General features: G+C 42.9%; 2 protein-coding genes across 2 annotated transcripts in view; both read left to right on the top strand.

Moving 5' to 3' along the window:
• The window catches only part of LOC144763529 (uncharacterized), a 41,657-nt gene extending 39,628 nt beyond the window's left edge, over positions 1 to 2,029 (top strand). The window contains exon 4 of the mRNA XM_078649240.1: positions 832 to 2,029. Within this exon, the coding sequence (XP_078505366.1) occupies positions 832 to 886 (55 nt within the window). The 3' untranslated portion in view covers positions 887 to 2,029. The remainder of the gene's footprint in view (positions 1 to 831) is intronic.
• Positions 1 to 16,441, top strand: part of LOC144759390 (uncharacterized) — a 577,744-nt gene that overhangs the window by 436,727 nt on the left and 124,576 nt on the right. Inside the window, 1 exon segment of the mRNA XM_078646483.1 lies at positions 1,995 to 3,627. Within this exon segment, the coding sequence (XP_078502609.1) occupies positions 1,995 to 3,627 (1,633 nt within the window).

Genomic DNA, 16,441 nt, shown 5'->3' with positions numbered 1-16,441 from the left:
TAATATTGAAAACAGTAAGGAAATTGAGATGCATATGAAATACTATAAAAACACCATTTCATTATACTTGTAAGCATAGCCTAATTACGTTTCATTAAGAGCCGTGCAAGCACTTACTGTCTGATTAACATCTCAAAGAAAACATAAGCAGGACTCATTTTACTTGAGCATTTTCATAATCATATTTTGTGTTAACACTACAGACTGCATTATTACCGCTCACATTATTTTCATAGCACTTTAGTAGGTTTCTCTCTCTGTCAGGAATGACTTAATCTCAAACCAGTTTGTGACCCTTCTGCATGCTTTTTCAATGCAGTTTTAAACTCTCACATGTTTCACGAGGCACATTGCTAGTCATGTTTCTTGAGTATGTATTATGTATTAGTATCACACCCAAGGGTAAGGAATTGATCGAGCAAAGCACTCTTAATAAAATAATCACCCTCCACCAGCGGCATTTGGAGCAGTGATTACAACAATGCAGATTCCTTTGTTCAGTGAAATGTCCTTTCATGGATCCCTGAAATAAGGAATAGCAGAGTCCTTTAAATGGGCAGGGGAGTACACAACATCTGATAATTCATTAAAGGAGGTACAAATAACTTACTGTGATGCCAGACGTCATCACAGAAAGAGTAAATTGTTGGTGTTGGATCCTTCTGAGAATCTATGTCATGATGCTTGTGTTTCTTCCTACAGTATTCACTACTTTAGCTCTCACGACATTGAGTTTCAGTGGTCCCGAGCTCCCTGTCTATGCAGTATCCATGAAGTGTTTTACCCCCTTGGAGTGCAACTCATTTATAATTTGTAACTCTATTTTTACAGGTCACTGAGGCAACAAAAAGAAAAAGAAATGTCGCAATTTCGGAAACATTTTTAAAAAGGGATATTTTGAGGAAAGTAGAAACATTCTAAATCTCTGAAGAAGAAACTAGTTCTATGCACCAGGAATGGTGAGGAACTTGGTGCGGAAGAAACTGCTGAACGTGGAAGTGATTTATCGACTTGCTTACAATCATTATTTGTTGTCAAACCCTTGAAGTACAATGACCAGGAACATTTACCAAGTGTCAGTTATTGGGATTGAATAACCTCTGAAATAATAACTGTACCCGCAAGTAAATTGAAAATCTACTGCAACTACTAATTATAAGAATATTTTCACTTAAAGGAAACATTTCACGATTGGTCAAGCAAAGAACATTGGCAACAACTGATCCTCACACAGAGCAGTGTTGCAAATTCTGTCTGATGGTTTATGAGAAATGCCATGGAGACCTAAGCCTCTCCCAGCAAATCAGTATCCGTAGACGTGACAGAAGTGTCAGGAAGGCTAATAACCTCAGTTTGCACGAGCAAGCTTATGTCTCCGTCTCCTGTGATTCGGAGGAGAGAAAACATTGTAGTTTAAAAAATAACTGAAAATGTTCTTCTCAGATGTCATTACAACAAAGACACTGGTTTAACATCTACAATATAGAAAGATTTGTCCCACCAACTCTGTCTCTTGGGTTGATCTATGTTGTTTCCAAGTGTGCCAGACCTCCAAAGTTAATGGTGTACCTTTATAGGCCTCACCGGAATAGGAAGCTTAAAAAGGGCCAGTGTTACACTACTGATAATTCATAAACTACCCTAACATGTTTAATCCCTGTTCATTACTTGTATAAAAAATGTACCTTACTTGTAAGTACTAATCCCCAAAGACCCAATCAGTGCTTTTAAAACTCCTAAATTAAATGCCATAAACTGCAGTCAGAATGAGCTTAATTCTACTTGAGGGAATCCTTGTGGGCATAACTTGGAGAAAATGAATCCATGAGGGGCATCTTAATAAAAATAAGGGGCCTCTCAGTGAAAGTTTATAAGACAAGTTAGATAGGCTGGCTTCAAAGATAAGAACATTGATCTCCAAATAAAAACTATAATTAGTCAAATGCAAATGTGAAGAAGAGCTTCAGCAGCGTAGTTTAGAAGTTAATGTTGAGTTTTAACACAAACAAGTACAGACTCCGGAATTAGATTCAGACTTAAGATGGCATGTATCCAGGAACAACCCCAACTTGGAGATACAAACAACTTGAATAAGAGCAATGAATGTGAGAACAACTTTAGTTATCAATCCCACCTCACTAAACACAAGAGAACTCATACTGGACAAAAACCGTATCAGTGTCCTGAATGCCGGAAAGGCTTCAGTCGGAAAAGCGATCTCATTCAACATGTGAGAATCCACACTGGGCACAAACCTTATCAGTGCTCTAAGTGCCTGAAGTGCTTTAGTCGGAAAGACCATCTCATTCAACACGAGAGAACTCATACTGGGCTCAAACCGTATCAGTGTTCTGAATGCTGTAAAAGCTTCAATCGGAAATCTACTCTCTCACAACATGCGGTAACTCACACTGAGCAAAAACATTATCAGTGCTCTGAATGCTGTAAAAGCTTCAGTCGGAAATTCAGCCTTACTTTACATGAAAGGACCCACACGGGGCAAAAACCTTTTCAGTGCTCTGAATGCAGGGAAAGCTTCAGTCATAAATCTGGTCTCACTCGTCATGAAAGAACTCACACTGGACTAAAACCGTACCAGTGCTCTGAATGCCAGAAAAGGTTCAGCCATAAATCTGGTCTCACTCAACATGAGAAAACTCACACTGGACTAAAACCGTATCAATGCTCTGAATGCTTGAAAAGCTTCAGTGAGAAATCTGGTCTCGCTCGTCATGAGAGAACTCACACTGGACTAAAACCGCATCAGTGCTCTGAATGCCAACAAAGCTTCAGTTGTAAGGCCAATCTCATTCAGCATGAGCTCATACACACTGGGCAAAAACCTTATCAGTGCCCTGAATGCTGGAAAAGCTTCAGGCACAAATATGGTCTCACTCAACATGAAAGAACTCACACTGGTCTAAAACTGTATCAGTGCTCTGAATGCTGTAAAAGCTTCAATCGAAAATTCAGCCTTACTTTACATGAAAGGACCCACACGGGGCAAAAACCTTTTCAGTGCTCTGAATGCAGGGAAAGCTTCAGTCATAAATCTGGTCTCGCTCGTCATGAGAGAACTCACACTGGACTAAAACCGTACCAGTGCTCTGAATGCCAGAAAAGGTTCAGCCATAAATCTGGTCTCACTCAACATGAGAAAACTCACACTGGACTAAAACCGTATCAATGCTCTAAATGCTTGAAAAGCTTCAGTGAGAAATCTGGTCTCGCTCGTCATGAGAGAACTCACACTGGACTAAAACCGTATCAGTGCTCTGAATGCCAACAAAGCTTCAGTTATAAGGACAATCTCATTCAACATGAGCGCATACACACTGGGCAAAAACCTTATCAGTGCTCTGAATGCTGGAAAAGCTTCAGGCACAAATATGGTCTCACTCAACATGAAAGAACTCACACTGGACTAAAACCGTATCAGTGCTCTGAATGCCAGAAAAGCTTCAGCCAGAAAATAGCTCTCACTCTCCATGAGAGAACCCACACGGGGTACAAACCTTATCAGTGCTCTGAATGCTTGAAAAGCTTCAGTCGTAAATCTGGTCTTGCTCATCATGAGATAACTCACACTGGATTAAAACCGTATCAATGCTCTAAATGCCAGAAAAGGTTCACATTGAAAAACAATCTCACTAGACATGAAAGAACTCACTCTAGGTAAAGATATTATCAGTGCTTTGAATGCTGGAAAAGCTTCAGTCAGAAATCTGGTCTCAGTCGTCATGAGAAAACTCACACTGGGCAAAACCTTGTCATTGGTCTAAATGCCAGGGAATCATCTGCTGGAGACTCAGTTTGATTCAACATGAGAAAATCCACAGCAAGAAAAAACATTATCAGTCCTCTCTGTGTGACAAAAACTTCAGTTATAAAAGCAACCTCTCTACATGACAGACACAATGTGGGAAAGCAAAGGGTGCTCTGAGGAATAGCTTTCAGCATCGCAAAACCTTCACATGAAGCCGCCACAAAGACTTCAATCAATGTATCGTCCAACAAACTGTTTACTGAGAAAAGCGCACAGCGAGGGATAGAAATTTGTGAATTAACCTCATTCCTTAGTGACTATTTGTGGTCTCATTCCATTCCCTGTATTTTGCTTCCTGAGATTTTATAAGCCATGGCTCTGACCCACCAAGTCCATTTGATCCTGAACTTTGAGGCCACGCCTCCAAGGATCTGGAATCCAAGTAACCTCAAACTATTTCCAGCCTTAATGAGCCTCAGCAGGTGCCTGCGGCAGAAGTCCCTTTGTCGTAGGACTCTATGGGACCAACTTCTGTTCATGCCTGTGCAATTTGTGACTGATTATTGAGTGATGGAAAGACTGGTCATTAATCTCATTAACATCCCACCACATCATTCTCCAGTCTCTGTGTCTCCGTGCCACTAAAGACAAGACCAACCATATGCTAACCATTCCTGTCACCACCCTAAATAGTCCTAATGACTTCTGTACCAATGGGACACAGCTTCGTATTAAAAAGATCAACGTTAGTGACCTCTTTCCAGGTCCTTTTTTGTTACAAATGGAACCTACTTCCCATCTGCTGAGGACAGTTTCACGAGCTTTAAAATCACATCAGACATACCCAAGAGAGTCTCACAGATAATCTGAGTTGTACATTTTTAGTACTACTAAAGAACTACAAAATGCTTTTCACAAATTACGTGCGGTTGTTCTGCCTCTCCTATCTTTTTCTGTGTGGAGTTGTCTGCCCCGACTTCACAGTTTCCGCACCCTTTAGTATAGTTTTTAGTAGTAAATGTGGAAGGGACCGAGGGAGTGGCTGTAAAATGGAAAATGCTTATAAATAAAGGGGAGGGATGAAGGCAGAACTAAGGAGGAGTATAGGGAGGGGTTTAGGGAAAAGACAGGCATTTACCCACTAAAGAGTTAGCCCATTGCTGTTTATAAACCACAAATCTAAAGTCACTAAGTCATAATGTACCTAAAATAATTGTAAATGTACTTGTGCTCAGAGCGGGATTAAGTCCAACATCACACATGGCCATCCACTGGAACTGCAGCAAACTCCCATAAATAATAATGGTGGTAGGGACATAAAATAAAACCCCATAGGAAATAATGCTGAATTAAATATTTAAAACTAGTTTAAAAAAATCTAAATAAATATAATTTAATGACAAAAAATATTTAAAGAAAACATTTCATTATTTTTTAATGTTTTAATACATTTTAAAAATGTAAACACTAGTATAACATTAATTATTAGTAAAGTCAAATTACATGTGTTAAAGTTAATTCTCTACAGCACATTTGATAATTATTTATACATAAACAAAATGTTACTTCAGGTGGGAAACCTTTTATTTAATCTTAAGAAGAAATATAATCTTTAATATGTTCAACTAGGGTGGAGATCTCCCTGTGTAAAAATATATGGGATATTTTGATTGTGTTTTAAACTTAAAAAAAGAATTATTTTTAAGTTAATATTATTGTAAATTAATTTGATATACTTTAAATGTAGAACAAAATGCTTGAATACTATTAACTTTTATTTTAATTAAATATGTAATTGATTTTAAATGTCTTAAAAATGTTTTTTAGAGATTTGTTGAAAAAATCCCACTGAAAGTAAAATCCCTGTATTTTCTTACTATATGCTCTAAATTACTAAATTGCCTCTGTTCAAAAGTTTTTTATAGAATTAATTGAAATAATTTTTAGTGAAAAGACAAAATACATTATTTTAATGTACCTTTATTTCTTATGAGGTTCTATTTCTAGGTCTCGGCTAGACACTGCTTGTGCTGTCTCAAAGAGAGATGTTTATCTCCTTTATGGGCTTCAGCCCACCCACAGACTTACCATTTGCTGGCTCCACCATCGATCTAATATGATTTATCCCCATTTGTCCATGGCATACATTTGTCATGTCTCTACCTACCAGAGCATAGTCCAATTACTACTATCCATCCCCAGCTGCCATTTTAGCATTTGTTATCAGTGCTACTTTTTTCTTTAATTTAGAGTACTTGAGACGAGCGCTCATTGTTTATGGAGCACCGCTGTAAACAGGAATTAAATTCTTGTTCTTATCTCATAATATTTGCTGTCCATTCAAACACCAAGATCAAATGTCAAATGCCGTCTCATCTGCTGACTGCTATCATACACAATGGTTCCGCCCTGTGTTTTGCCCCATTCAGGTTACCTGCACCCCCCACCGCCACCGCCATACAGCGCGTTTGTGCCTCACAATGTGCATGAAAACTGAAGACTGAGATCAATTGTCAGACACTATCTCATCTGCTGACTGCTCTCTATACAATGGCTCTGCCCTGTGTTCTGTGTCTGTCTCTCTCATCCCTTACACCGTTTTTCGCCCCCCCACTGCCACGCCTTACAGTGCATTAGCGCCTCTCAATGCGCATGAAAACTGAAGACAGATCAATTGTCAGATGCTGTCTCATCTGCTGACTGCTTTACCCTAAACGAAGCGCAACAGGAGGCTGCTTAAAAAACAAAGGAAAACAAAGGAACAAAACTTGCGCAGGTCTCCCCAGCACAGCGAGAGTGCCCCTGCTACCTTATTTACTGCTTTCTTAGAAAATAGCCCCATAATGCCTTCGGAGCCTTGCTGTTTGAACACTTTTTGGCCCATATCTCTGCTTATGGTGGTTGCAGGATGACGGGACCCCCACCAAAAAGTCAACACAATGCAGTCTTTCTTTTAAAGGTACTGTCAGAGTCCTCACCCTTATTTGGGGGACTGCAAACGATCACTTCCTCTGGATTTCCGTGTCTGTTTTAGCTCTCCTACTGCTGCAGCTTTTACTCCACAGCCGGTAGTGTTTCAACCTCTAGGGGCCACATGCATGGTAATTTAATGGCATTTAATGAGACCTGGAAGGCCTGGAAATCTACAAATGTGATGTTGATCCTATGCCCTCTAGAGGCTGACTATATAGTTGCAATGCAATGCTTTTTCAGTGTGATGGTCTCTACGGGTTGTTTTTACCATTGCAGCTTACATATCAAGCCCATGAAAGAATACACAAACACAAGGTTAATTACTGAAACAATCTTAATGGGGTTATCATAATGAATGCAAATGTTTTATTGATTTTTACAGTAATGTGAATGATTTTTACAAATGGTATGTGTTTATTACAAAACAAATGATTGAACTAACTTGAGATGTTTGGGTGACTCCTCTAAGGGGTCCCCAGTAATTATGCAATGGCATCTATGTATGTTCCATCTGACAATGTACATATTTGTAAACTATTTTGTAGTTTTTAGAAGTGTGTTTTAAATAAATGTACTTCTGCTTTTTCTAAAAAGAAGGTACTGACTGGACAATCAGTTATTGGGTGTTATCATTGCGTGCCAGTGATTGGTGATTACTAGCCCACACCACCTCCCTTGAGTAGGCCTTGGACTGCTCCGCCGGCTAACCTGTGACTGTTAAGCACTACAATGGGGTGTTTGGTTCCCAGTGAAGACAATTGTGGGCAAATCTTTAGATATGCCTGGCTGCTCTGTCCCAAGCTACCAGAGGGTGAACACAGGTTATCTTTTAGTGTGTATCTAGCTTGCCCTGTAGAGAGCGGTGGTTCTTGCCTGGCTTGCTTGCATACCTCAGCCAACCAGGAATCCCATTGCTAACATTCTATCAACCATCGTAAATCAGCTATTTAGGGTCAACGAGACTCCTACAGATCACTTCATATAACCTAAATATCAACATTTCAGAGCAGCTTCAACAATGGAACCCACACCTGCAGCTCTTTCAGCACAGCAACATCATAGGACGTGAACATTACATGGTCTTTGAGTCAGTGACCAAGTGACATCACAGAAAGTGACATCACATGGTGTTTCTTATACATTTCAGTCCCGTATTGCATGTGGTCTGTAATTGGTGAGATATTTATAGCACCAAATAAAATACAACTTTACTTAGTCAGAATGTGTCAAGTGTGATAAATACCACCCAGTGTAAAGATACCATGTTTGTAACACACATCTTCAAGACAGGACCCAGTGAAAAATCCTTAGCTAAAAGATATTCACATTGACAACGTCTGTAGCTCTCAAATTGCTGAGACCTGTTGGATTTGTCAATGCTTGTTAGGTCTCTGTCTCCCTTATTTTCTAAGGGAGGGTGTTGCATTACCAGTGGTTGGCCATGCGTGGTGCTGCACTCTATTGCTCCACTTTGGCTCTAGTAAGTTACATTTGTACATTTTACTCTACCTCTGTTTAAGCATGTACAGACGTGCAAGTCCACATTTTTGAGTAACTTTATACTCATAATGGCGAATAGCTAAAACTAGCAACGTTACTCTATGAGCATTCTTGCATGTATAGATTACTCACAGGTGTAAGGTACCTTTGTGAATAGCCTTCGAGGTGTCCAACTCAACCTGGGTGTTTGATTGTTGTGGTAACGCTAAAGTGGACGCAGCACTTGGGCTGTTATTAGAGCGAATGGGATGTCCCTCCGCGAACTCCAGAACACTCATCCGATGTGTTTGTTTGGCTGGTTCTTTGAGTTGGTTTGGATCATTAACCTTGAACCATATCCATAACCTGGAAGCTTTGAAGACTTCACACCTGTTATAACTGCCTGAACTTTCACACATTTTGATGGCCGTAGATTTTGGTTTGACTTGATAACCCAACTCTACTCTGAGAATTTTGTACTTCAAGCCACTTCTGTGCAGCTCGTCACCTTCTGTGATTGGTTCAGTCCAAACCCTTGCATCAAATTCCAGTGTTAATCATTACCAGAGACTAGACTTACCTTTCTCCCTTGAGCATGGCTAGCAAGGACAACCACTATTTCAAAAGTGGCTTCAACATTGCATCAGTGGATCGGCATTTTAATTTTAATTTTTTTAGCATTTTTTTGGGTTTAGAATACATGACTAATGGTATCCTTTATTTTCTTTGGGACAGTTGTTTTTGCTAATTAATAATCCCTAAATCACAATTATTCTTTTAATTTTGCTTCTGAATAATTATTAAATATTCTTCTTAATCTAAACTTGGTTAGAATCTTGAAGTCATTGTCTCTTATTTCTTTGAAATTTGTGACTTCCACTGTTTTGCTTTACCATCAAACGGGGCCGTACTGCACAAGTCATGTTACTAAAAGCGAGCTAAGGACACTTTAGTAAAAGACACATTTACCTTTGCTGAAAGAAGTATGGGAAGAACAAGGCAGGCTGACTCCGGGAAGCAGACCACCGAGCTGAAAAGCTTACTGTCTTAGGTGGAATCAGCACTGACTGTGGATGCAAAAAGTAAAGACTATGAGGGGAGCTGTTGGTAGCTGTGTCCCCCAGAATTTGAGACTGCCACCCTCTCTCAAACAGTTGAAGTAGTTAAAGATGCTCAGTAACAACAAGAGAGAGAGGAATAGAAAAAGGAGCTTGTCCTATTAGAACAACGAGGACAAGACCTCAAGCAGGTATAGGTCAGGGATATTACCCTGGTGCCTGGTCGATTGGTGTTAACAACAAGCTTTTGTTGTTAAGAAACCCCTCACCCACCTACCTGGTAGGTGGCATGCTTCATCATTGGGACCCAGCTGGATCTCAGAGTGTGATCCAGCGTTGCTGCAACGCCTGTCTACAGTGGAGCGGAAGTGCTATGTGTGGTGAGTTATGTGCTAAAAATGCCTATAGGAAATACCATTATCAAAGTTTTAATGGAAGGGTCCTATGGCATAGGTAAAAACATAGATGGGATATAATTGAGGTAAAAATGTCCCTCTATATCACAGTGAATACAGTATAGGTCTACTAGTTTCAGCCTTCTACGATAGTCGTGAGGCTTTCTTCAGGACCACTGGTGAGCTGAGCCAACCAAGGGCACAGCCGTGTGTATATATATCTCTACGCGCACCCTAAAGCGCGTTGTGTATGTAGTGGATCAATATACTCACAGATCCAGTTCGTAAAGTTTCTGAAAAGGAAGCAAAACAATGTGAGGCATATCTTGTCATAATACTCAGAATGATTAATATTGTGCCTATGGTAAGCGAAAGTTGCCCCGGTGGAAATACCTGCTACATTCATACTTCATGCATATAAGGATCTTGTGCGGCATGCACGGGAACACTAAAAAATAATAAACCTTGCTTGGTTACGATGCGCCAGGTGGGCTTTTATTAACTACTAATGTGAAGTTCTAATTGTGCTTAGAAATATAACTAAGGCACATCCTGTGTAGCTATATCTCTATGTTAAAAATAGCGCGTGGTATGAGGTATTGAGAATCAATTACACATGTGCAGGGACACAACGAGACAATACAACATGTAACATAAAGAAGGAGCACTGCTCACGTTATCTTTACGGGTAAGAGGCTACATAGATCGAGCCTCACGTAGGAGTGCTAGGGGACTATAAGATATAGGCGGTAGACTGTCTGCAGGGAAATCGTACTGTTGGTCGGGGGAGAAAGGATCATTACTCACGTTTGTCACCGCTAGCTTAGCTTCCAAACCTGGTACGTGGAGCTCATCCGGTAACACAGCGGTTCCAGGAGCTCATTGTATACGGAAGTGGGCCGGACCAGGTGATCGCGAGTGCGAATCACGCGGTTGTAAAAGACTAGAATGCTAACTGAAAGTAGCGTGGTGGCTGCTCGAGAGTGTGCAGCGCATTCGTAGAGCACTGCTACTTGATTGAGAATTGTGATGCACAAAAATATTTTGATAGTGATACACAAAAAGAAGGGGAGTAATAAACATATGTCTGATAACGCATGCGAAAGTCGGCAGAACCACGTGATCGCGGGTGCGAGTCACGCGGTTGCAAAAGACTAGAATGCTAACTGGAAGCAGCGTGGTAGCTGCTAGGGAGTACACAGCGCATGCGTAGAGCGTTGCTACTTTATTGAGAATTGTGATGCACAAAAAATTATTTTTGATAGTGATGCACAAAAAGGGGGAAGTAATAGACATATGCCTGATAATGCGTAAGAACTAATTATGTGAGGTATATCATCATGCTCGCCAGTAATGGGTCACCTGGTAGCAGGAAACTGGTATGCTAACTAGGTCTGCTACTGAAAAAAGAAAAAAGAAAGAAAATGATGCCCAAAACATGTTGGGGCATGTGGTCTGAGTAATTAATACACGCCTGGTTACTTGAGGCAAATGGGTGTACGCTTTAATGATGGGACTATGAATGTAACGCAAAAGTAAAGCGTTTCAATATCAGAGACAAAATTAGGATTGTATGGTATGAATGCCTTTAAACACTAGGTATGAAATATTAAATTGCGTGTAGACTGACTAGCGTGCAAAATATGTAGCTCTACACCAGGATAAATAGGCATCCTGCTGCTAAGTGGGTGAGGGAGCACCGCTACTACTGTACTGGGCCCCCTATATGCTAAACGTAGCAATGGGTAATGATGTGCCACACGGGGGTTTGCCATACCGACAGAACAGATGGACCTATGTGTCAACATTTGCAATGAGGGGGAGTATATGATCTAATTTTAGTGGTAGGTCGGTGCCCAGGATTCATGAGTTTAGTATCGAGTTCCAGGGCACATTATCATTGAGGCCAGTAACGGGGGTCTGAAGTCTATACACCCAACGCTGTTCTTTCTCCAAGAGCGCATTCTGCAGGTTGTGTCTGTTACTCTCTAGTAGTTCAATGACTACCCATGTCATGTCGTTCGTGGTGTGGCCTGTAGTCAGGAAATGGTCAGTTAGTTTGGTAGTGTTGCGCTTGGAAGTCATACCGATGTATCTTAGGCTGCACGGACATGTGATCACGTAAACAACGTTAGCTGAATTACAGTTCGTGTGTTTACGGATTTGCCATGTTTTGTCTGGTTCGAGGTTCAGATTTTTTGTAGTCTGAGTCAGATGACACACGCTGCAATTACCACATGCAAAATGTCCGCTGATATTAGGCAGGCCCCAGGAGTTGTGAACTGTTTGCTCTCTGTTGAGATTTTGTCTTGCGCGTGTAGATACCAAGCTATCTCGTAGATTTTGTGATCTTTTATAGGAAAACAACGTTTTTTCACACTGTAATTTCCCCGAAGTCAATATACTCCAATTGCTCTGGATGATTTTAGCACTTTTGGTGGAGAAGTCACCGATGCCATAAGAGAGGTGCTAGATGCGGGTGGTAAGGCTATGCTGATAATGTTGGACCTGTCGGCGGCCTTTGACACCGTTCCCCACGGCGGTCTCCTTGTAAGACTCGGAGAGATCGGGCTACGGGGAGCGGTGTTCAGATGGTTTGAGTCCTTCCTGTCGGGCCGTCGTCAAACGATCTGGGCCCCTCCGTTCTCTGCCGAAGTGCCGCCTTTGGAGGTAGGGGTACCTCAGGGCTCTATTTTGAGCCCTACTCTCTTTAACATCTGTATGGCACCTCTGGCGGCACTGGCGGAGTCTTTTGGCGCCCAGATCGTTTCTTACGCTGATGACACTCAGCTCCTCTTCACCTGCAAGAAGGGCTCTGACTTCGATGGAGTGCAGATCAGAGGCTGTTTGGGGGCTGTGTTCGAGTGGTTTGAACTTAACAGCCTCAAATGCAACTCCGATAAATCGGAGCTGTTGTTTTTCGGCTGTCCACCCGATCCTAGGTGTTGGTCATGGTGGCCCCCAGCCATGTTTCCTCCTGCGGCCGCGTCCTCCAAGGCCAAGAATCTGGGAGTGCAGATCGATGATGGTCTCACCTTGAAGCCACAGATTCTTGGCCTTGTTGGGAAGTGTTTTGGCATCCTGAAAATGCTTAGAAAATTCCTTCCGTTGCTATCTCATGACCACAGGAAAGTTACCGTACAGGCCCTGATAGGCTCCCGTTTGGATTACGCAAACGTGCTCTACCTGGGCCTGCCGGAATATCTCCTATCTCGCCTGCAGGTAGTGCAGAATTCTGCTGCCAGAGCCATTTACGGCCTCCACCGGAGATCCAGTGCCACGGATCTATGAAAAAAATTGCACTGGCTCCCTATTAAAAAACTGATTGCTTTTAAGGCGCTTACGCTTGCTTTTAAAGCACTCCATCACTCAGGTGCGAAATATATCAGGAAACGACTGACTTTCTACTTGCCATCAAGGGCGCTGAGGTCTGCCTCCCTGGCCTTGGCATCTGTTCCGCCAATAAGACGAGCCCGGATTGGAGGTCGCTCCTTTCGTCACCTGGCACCTCAACTTTGGAACTCCTTGCCAGTCCCTCTGAGGAAAAACTTTAACCTGCTAGCTTTCAGGCAGGGGTACAAAAGGGGGTGGTGATGGACGGAGCATCTGAATTAATCAAACACTCACACCCAGTCAAAAGATCTGGGTTTAATCCATCACCGTTCTTTAGCCCACTCTGCACCCCAGTTCAGACATGGCTATATGCAAATCAGTCTGACCCTGTGCCTCATGGGAGCAGTCCAGCCCGAACTGCTAAGCCATGTCTTCCCTGGACCGGAAACAATCTTCCGAGGACCGGTTTCTGGCATTCCAGCCGTCTTCAGCCCGGCTTGCTTGAATCCAGTGGCAAAGTGAGCAAGGGACTCACGTCTGAGCATACCCTGCCACACTTATGGCGGCCAAAAGCGGTACAAAAGGGGGTGGTGATGGAAGGAGCTGAAGTCCTGGCTGTTTGTTCAATAGTTGTTCTGCTCTGTTTCATTTGCTCCTGACTTGTGCATCGTGTTTCTTGAAGCGCCGGGACATCCTCGGAGTAGCTGAGCGCTATATAAAATCGATTTTAACATAACATAACATAACGGATGGAGTTATATGTTGTTACGCAAGTCAGTGGGATGGTAGTTTCAGGTTTTAGTGAGGGTTCAAGTAAAGCATCCCTGTTTTGATTCCTAGCCCGTTTCTGTGCCTTCTGGATGATCCTCGTGGTAAGTTTCTGTGTGAGGGCGTCTGATTGCGTTTTGTAGTCTCTGATCTCACTACAATTTCGCCTCAATCTTAAATACTGTCCATACGGAAGATTTTCACGTAGAGGTCTAGGATAAAAACTCTCCTGAGAAGGGAATTTCTTGCCGTGGGCTTAAAGTTTGTTTTCGTTGTTAGGGTGCCGTCTTGTGCTTGTATATCCAGGTCAAGGAACGTGATACTTTCCCTGCACACGCAGTGTGTGAACCTAAGATTGGGATCCAGTGTATTGATCCAGATCAAGAATTCCATTAGTGTTTGTTCTGTTCCTTGCCAAATGAACAGGACATCGTCGATGTATCTCTTGTAAAATACTAGTTCATCATGGAAGGGGGATGCTATGTTGAGAACATATTGGGATTCTGTCAGAGTCTGACTGCGGAAGGACGGACACCACGACCTGGGGTACTCGAATAATCCTTGTTTTATTGTCATTTAAGCCTATTTCAACATCAAGAGAGCAGAGATGCACACAGTTCGTCACACAGTCCGGTAGGTGCGGTTTCCTTCCTGACTTGGGCTCCTGCTTCTTGAGTCCCCGTCTCGGCTCTCCCTCTGGCTCTTCTCGGGTCTGGTTTGGCTCGGAAAAGAAAGAAACAAACAGCCGTATTACTGGCTGGTCCGGGTCAAGACATGGGAGGGGGCAAGGGAGTGAGGGGTCACCAGGGTTCCACCACCTTCATAGACTTAGGTCGTTTACTTCAAAGTGACGCTGGGAACGTAACACGGCCCGTGACCACCCTCGTCCTACCCCGTCCCACCCCGTGAACTGAATAGCCCTTGGAAACGCCCTCGTACCTTGTGAAGCCACACTTCTCCCCTGGAAGTGTGGCAGGGCGGCTCGTGGGACCGTTGGCCTCCTGGCTTGTCGAGTCTCTGCTCCGGCAACCCCTGCAGTGGCGTGTTGGTCCTTCCATCTTCTTCTTCTTTGGCGATCTCCTCCTCGTGGCTCGGCTGCTCACCTGGAGATTTCGCGCCGGCGGATGAGAACGGGGCTTCCTTAAACGCCCCTAGCGCCCACGATTGGTTCAGGTCCAATGAAGATCTCCTTCCTGATTGGTGGACCGTCAGGGAACTTCCCCCTGACGTCAAGGAAGGCAGGTCCAGTGACGGGGTCAATGAAGGCAGAGTCGAGGACATCCAGGAAACGTCCAATGGATCCTGCGGATGGGGCGGAAATGGACAAACGTTAACAGATACACCGCGTCCGTCCGTGAGAGGGTCCATGTCCTCGTGACAGATTCAAACTTAGACACATACAGCCCTGCCACGCTCGGCGCGAATGTGCTGCCCATAGATGTTCCATACTGTTGAAGGTACAGTGTGCCTTCATATTCGAAAAAATTGTCTTTTAGGGCTAGTTCTGCACATTGAAAGACAAAGCTCCTAGGTGTTCTATAGGGCCAGTCTGCTTGTTCCAGGGCGGTCTGGAGGACATCTAAAGTGTCATCTTGAGGCAGGCTGGTATATAGGCTTTCAATGTCCATACTGGCCAGAATGGATGTAGTTGGATCAAAAGGAATATCTTTTATTTGAGCCAGTAGGTCCTTGGTGTCTTTTAGGTAAGCGGGTGTCGCTTGTACTAATGGCTGTAAGAAAAAATCGCAGAAACGCGATAGTGGCTCAAGTAGTGATCCAATACCGGAAACTATTGGACGGCCAGGTGGAAGGTTTTTGTTTTTATGAATTTTTGGTATTGTGTAGAAGTATGAGGTCCGTTTTTCTCCAGAGGTGAGGAATAGGGCTTCTTGTCTGCTGATGTCACCATTTGCTTCAGCTTCCAAGACCAAGGTGTCAATTTTCTTTTTCAGCACGTTTGTGGGGTCTTCATTCAGCTGTTTATAATGTTTGTCATCATCCAAGAGTTGTAAGCACTCGCGGTGGTATGCTTCTTTGTTCTGTAGGACTATGCCCCCTCCCTTGTCTGTCGGTTTTATGACTATGGTGTAATTCTCTTTCAGGCTGGTTATGGCTGCATATTGGTTGTCACTAGTGTTGCGGAACACTGGTTGTTCAGATAAGTCTTCAATGGCATTGTAAGTAGCTTGTTCGAATGTAAGAAGTTCAACAGGTGTTGTGTGAGGCGGGGGTGTGAAAGTGGATTTTAGTTTCAGGTTTGTGTCCCCCTTATCCAGTATTTGTGTCATAGGTTGCTTCTGATTTTCAAAAAATGCTTTCAGCCTGAGATTGGGGAAGAATTTAGAGAGTTCACAATGTAACTTGAATTTGTCCAATCTGGACGTTGGCGAAAAACCCAGCCCTTTATTTAGTAGATCTTCTTCATTGTGAGTGAGTGTGTGGTCAGTTAAGTTGGTCACTGATCTTTGGATGTGCTCGGGCCTGGTTGTTTGCTCCGTGTGTTGGCACTCGGGTTCTCGTCCTCTTCCCAATGTACTTGGCTCCTTCCTCGTCTTCTGCCTCGTCCTCTTCGGCCCTGATCTAAAAAAGGAAATTGTTGGTTTGGGTTACCAAACTGCATCTGTGGGGGTGCAAAAGCGTGGTTCCATCCATACATCATATGCGGGTTT

Source organism: Lissotriton helveticus, chromosome 1_1, assembly GCF_964261635.1.
Source record: "Lissotriton helveticus chromosome 1_1, aLisHel1.1, whole genome shotgun sequence".
Taxonomy (NCBI): Eukaryota; Metazoa; Chordata; class Amphibia; order Caudata; family Salamandridae; genus Lissotriton; species Lissotriton helveticus.
The sequence above is the reverse complement of the archived record's forward strand: the minus strand, read 5'-3'. Positions and strand labels throughout refer to the sequence as shown.